At 37.4% G+C, this 5,801-nt stretch overlaps 1 protein-coding gene across 1 annotated transcript in view; it reads right to left on the bottom strand.

Annotated features, from left to right (window-relative positions):
* LOC106521423 (protocadherin-15) overlaps nucleotides 1-5,801 on the bottom strand; it is a gene marked incomplete in the record, with an annotated part of 194,164 nt that overhangs the window by 44,629 nt on the left and 143,734 nt on the right. The window contains 4 exon segments of the mRNA XM_014013980.1: nucleotides 2,004-2,120; nucleotides 3,147-3,383; nucleotides 4,646-4,831; nucleotides 4,935-5,054. Coding sequence (XP_013869434.1) covers nucleotides 2,004-2,120; nucleotides 3,147-3,383; nucleotides 4,646-4,831; nucleotides 4,935-5,054 — 660 coding nt within the window.

Here is a 5,801-nt window from a genome sequence, read left to right as displayed (position 1 = left end):
GTCTCTTTTCTTGTTATATTTTTCTATTTGTTCTTAAGATTTATTCTAATATTCATTTTTTTCTTAAACCCATGATATCTCATTTACTTTGTTWGCTGAATTCAAACTCATAATAAATAATAATCTTATACTTAAGATGCATAAAAACATCAGTGAATATAGCTAGGGAGGAATTCAAGGTAAGTTAAAGCGCATTTCCATGTAGTCCTAAAGCCAGACTGAGACAACAGTGAAAGATTAGGGGTTGCAGTTTCAGTATAAAAAAGCAAGTAAAACGAATCATGTATTTTACAAACACTTCAACTAAGACAAAGTGCAATTTTCAAACTCATGAGGGGTTTATTGTGGTGATTATTTTCAGTGTAACCATAATTTGCAGTGAAACTAGTTTGGTTTAACAGAAGTACTGCAGCTGTGAGCAGTGGTGTTCCACTTAACATTTCCACAAAATGTAAAAATAAAAAAAGAAAATAAATAAAAATGTTTAAAGCGACACGGCAAAATTTAACTCAGATTCGTAAAAGTTGTGCTTGAGAAGTATAACCATAATCTGCAGAGAATAAGTTTTACACCTAAAATATATATTTAAATATATGGGTTTTAATAAAAGCAATGATTTGAGCTTTTGAATTTTTTTTGTAGCGTATAGCCTGGAAAGCACAATGTTTTTTGACTCAAGAGAAATCTACTTTGATGCTTCTACCTGCAGTCAAAATCAATTCAGCCGATGAAAGAGGACAGCGAGCACGTAATTCAAAGGAAGTGAAGCCTTTAAAGAGGCTTATGGCAAAACATTGCTGCTGTAGAAGAATCCACTTTGTGAATGTGAAAGGAAAAAGAAAAAAAAAACAGTTTAGAGCCTCTTGGGCAGTAATGCAAAGTACAGATACTGTTGTGTTTGCGTCAGGCTTTTTTTTCTCCCTTTTTTCCATAAATATTTATTTGGGTGAGGTTGAAAATTTATCAGGTGGCTGCTTCAGTGTTCAATAAAAATGAGGGCTATTTTTCACACAGTCACTGAAGTGCAGATCTTCATCTAAACAAAAGTTGGTGCGACTCAGAAAAGCTAATCTCACACCGCGCAGCTAAAGTCCTGTTTGAACCTTGTTGCTGCCTTTTAAACCCATGCTTTATCTGCCATCGTATGTCTAATGGCTCGGTGTGGAGCACTCCCTTTTAAGTCCAATAAAAGTGCACGTTAAAAAAATAACATTGAGGATTAAAAGCACAGTTAAGGTGAGTACTGTCCTGGGGTGAAACATGCTGGAGGATTAAAGGCATAGCATTCTTAAAGGGATGGATATAATTATATTATGTTATAAAATTATCGTCGTGGCCATTTTACTTGGCCAAACAATGAAATTAGCATGTTATATTAAGCGCAACGTTGCAAGATGTCACGCTTAGAATATTTGCTGCAAATTACTTTGAGCTACCACCACATGCAATTCAAATCAATATTTGTAAAATATTGGCTATATCACAACGTTTCTGTTGGGAAATGTCAATTATCTGTGGTGTCCACGCTGAATTAAGTTGAGCACAATAGCTAAAGATACAGATGTATGACCGAGGATTAATTTTTCATAGTTTTATTATAATTCTTTGAGATACTGTATTTCACTAACAGACAGACCCTGTTGACTAGCAGCTAATGCTAAAGTTTTAGGCTAAGATCTAAGTATATAAGCGACTACCATACCAAGTTTCAGCTCAAAATCTTTAAAAACTGACCAAATTGTATGTTTTCTAAGGTGGACTGGCTGCAACGGCCAGCTAGCCTCAGAAAAAGCTGTAGATGTACTTCTAATGATTATTACCTAAAATGTTTTTAAAAGTCCAATAAAACGAACGAATAAAGCGAACAATAAAAATCTGCGACCAGATTCAAAGCCCGCACACACACTCACTAACTAAAGACAAGCCTGATTAGTTTGCAATATTCCATTGCAAAAGAAGGGAGGGAACAGTTTGACAGAGTATCAGCAGCTGGAAAGGCTCACCGCAGGGTCAGAGTCATTAGCCATCACTGTGGTTACGATGGTTCCCTTGACGGCATTTGGGGCAACCATGCCTCTGTACACAGACTGGCTGAACACTGGAGTGAAATCATTCATGTCCTGAAAAAAAAAAAACCACACATTTAACAAACATTAGGACCGGAATCATTCGGTTTCTGAAACTTTATACATTTTAAATAAAATAAATCAACAATAACCTTAATTTAATTGTCTGTTCAGTCCACAAACTGACTGTTGTGGATGCTTATAAATCTGGGAACATCTAATTCTCTTAATGCAGCAAAATGTGACAAACCACAAGTCTTTAACCCCAATGCTTTTGCTGACTATTATATTATTTTAGAATCTTGTTTTCCTTGAACCTGGGTTTTAGAGATGATCTGAGACTGTTGTGAGAATAATCAAGGTGGTGGTCTTGATTTTTTACCCCCTAACACAACAAGGAGTGTGAAAATCTGGACCCCACAAAACAACAGTTTTACTTCCCCTACTGCCTGGGTTCATGGGTTGATTTTAGATTTTRTACTCTGTACAGCACTTTGGTCAATGGAAAGCTAAATGGGCTATACAAATCAGCTTTGATTTGAGTCAGGTTTGAGTCAGAGCAATTTCACAACATGTTTTACAGTTTTTAGATTAATACAAAAATATTTTAAGCAATTTTTGTTACAAAAAAAAAGCTAAACCTGTAGGTCTATTTTTCATCTAAATGTCTAGTCTTTCCAAGAAATGATTAAAGTTCATAAATGTGTTAACGTATATGAAAACACAAGTGTGTTGTTTGATTGGCAGTAAACCAGTAACAAACGAACCCAACACGCTCAATAATCTCTTTGTAGACCAGCAGCATTAGAAGGAGTTGATGTAGAAGAAGTACAGTGAGGAGATAGAGCATATAAATGTAAAATGTATTTAGAAAATGCTAAATTTTCTGTTTATAATTAAAATGTGATCCTCAGACAGTCAAATGTGTTCAGACAAAACATTAAATATTCCAGTCTTTCAGTATGAAGGCCTTTTCCCCCAGTATTTTACCATGTTGAGGGTGTAGAAGCTTCACACGCTAACTTTTCTTTCCTGCCTTCATGCTTGAACACAGAAACCATGTCAGAGACACAGACTCACCAATACTCTGACAGTAACTGATGCCAGTCCAGGAGGCATGCTTCCCTTTGTGTCCGAAGCCTCTACGGTGAAGGTGTACGTGTGCTCTGAGTCATTCAGGGCTTCATAGTCCAGAACCTTGAGAACTGACAGCTTCCCCGTCACTGGGTCAACGTGGAAAAGCTGCAATATCTCAGGATTCAAGCTTTCAGCTCTGATTTGATATGTGAGGTTAGAGCCGAGGTCGGCATCTGTTGCCTGCAGAAAACAAAAACAAAACAAACAAACAAACAAAAAAAGTAAAATAACCAGTTTTTTGCATGTTCAATTTTTTTAGAGTTGCAAATATTGTTTTATGATGGTCAGCAGCGAATTGATATATTTGTAATGCATGTGGTAGCAACCTTTAGWGTCCAACTGGTGGTCAATGCCTTTTTTATTTTTTTTAAAGCATTTAAATGGGTCACTGGAGGGAAACCTGCCACTTTCAATTTCGCATCCTTCAACAACTCACAGGGTAGTTTGGACTTTCATGATGCCCCCTATTGCTGCCTGGAATGTAAAGTAAGCAATKTGGTAAATTCATAGAAAATAGAAGTGAGGAACTCAACGTAACATTATTATGTGTCATAAACTGAATTTATGACTTAGAGGGCTTGTATCGAGTCAGAATATTAATCTCAGGTTACCTAATTTTGAATATCAAACAGTTGTAAAGTTGTTTAAAATTCTATGCGGGACTATAGATCCATGTTGGAACTGCTAATCTATTCCGTATGGTAAAAATATAAAAACAATAAAAAAAAATCTCAAATGAAAATACAAATAATAAAAACATGACAACATTTTTTCCTCATCATTTCCATGCTGCAATGGAGACAGATTTTTGTGCTCAGAACCAGCAAAAATAGAAACTAAATAGAAATAAAGCAACACAGCAGGTAGAGCCCTTTCAGTAAAGAGGCACTGATTGGACCAGTCTGACCGTCTCTGTTGTTTGAACCTCATTGTTCTGGCCTTTATGCTCTGCAGCCTATCTATGTAGAAGCGGAGGGTCAAACAGTTCACGAGTCAGGTGAGTTGGGATCCCCATAATGCAGATCTGCTGATGTAGATGTCCTCAGAGGAAGGGAGGCTGCTGTGAGTTATAATCACCACCCTCTACAACGCACAGCAGGTCCCATACTATACCATTTGAAGTTGTTGGGTATTTTTAATTATGTTAAAGATGTTTAAGGACCACATCAAATCTCTGATTGCAATATATAGCATTTACAACCAGCTCCTTCACTTTCTCCACGTTATTGCAGAGGTTATCTCTCTACAAGAGACCACCATCTTTCTCTACCTGTATGAATACTCATCACTGCTGTGTCATCTTCAAATTTAAAACTACAGTGACCACTAGTCTGGCTGAGTGAGGAGTCATGCATGTGTAGTACGTACAACAGGGAGCTCAGAACACATCCTTGCGAGGAGCTGGCATTTTTTAAAATCTTTCTGTCCTTCCAAACACCTACCTTTAGTTGTAATATGACTGTATCCTTCGGGCTGTTCTCTGGGAGGTTGACATTGTAAGACTGCTGGGAGAAAACTGGGCTGTTATCGTCAACATCCAAAACGGTGACAGACAGTGTCAGTATGGATCTCCGGGGCACGTCGGCCCCATCTGAGGCCTCCACCACAAGGAAATAGTGGCCTCTCACCTTCAAAGATACAGAGATTCACAATGAAAGTTAACACTAAATTTAGATATTTAAATCTATCCAYTAAACAGGACCGCAGAATGAATCTGTTATTTCCTCTGACCTCTCTGTCCAGAGGCACTGCAGWCCATATGGTTCCACTGGCATTGATGGAAAATAGAGTCTGGTGGTTGACGAGACGATAATGAACCTGGCYGCTTGCTCCTAGATCTGGATCTGTTGCCTAGAACACGACACACAACAATTTAATATTCAAAGAGAGTTAAATCAGCAGGTTTGAAATACTCAGATACTGAGATTTGATGACTTTGAGGGATCTTTACTCATGTGGAAAAAAATATACAAATAGTTACAGTATTTTAGGAACAGCTTTGGTAATGTGCAGTTCCATTGATATGATAATTAGCGATGTGCTAACCTCACATTTACCAATGCTGTATAGCCACAGAGACTTGAAGTGTACTTWGTGACCTCAATATCGGCTCAAAATGTCTGATCAGGACCTTACCTGACATTTTAGCTAGAAGTGGAACGCCCATATATAAGGTCTATCCAAATATTTGCAGTGATGTTTAGGTCAGTGGACTCTGGGTACAAAGGAAAAAGCCTCTTCCAGAGGGAGCTGAGTTTTACAGCAGGTTCTGGGTGATTTTCCTGTTGTAGAAGCCATTCGCTTTCATCTGTAGATGAAAAGGCACTTGCCTTTTTATTTGCAGGTATTTAATTGAAACTGTTCTTTTGTCTTCCATTTTAAAGTTCCCTGTGCCAACGGCTCCAACACAAACCTAAAGAAGGATCAATCCACCTTAATGCTTAACATGTAGAGCTGTTGTTTCTATAAAATAATCTTTTTTAAGTTCAAATTCAGAGAAAACTTCTTCCCTAGGTAACGAATTGAGGAAACTGCTACATGAAAGCATTTTCTTATCTCTTATAGTCATTTCCTGATTAGCTGGGATTTATATATATA

Source organism: Austrofundulus limnaeus, unplaced genomic scaffold (genome assembly GCF_001266775.1).
Source record: "Austrofundulus limnaeus strain Quisiro unplaced genomic scaffold, Austrofundulus_limnaeus-1.0 Scaffold108, whole genome shotgun sequence".
In the NCBI taxonomy this organism is placed as follows: domain Eukaryota; kingdom Metazoa; phylum Chordata; class Actinopteri; order Cyprinodontiformes; family Rivulidae; genus Austrofundulus; species Austrofundulus limnaeus.
This window is presented reverse-complemented; position numbering and strand designations above follow the sequence as displayed.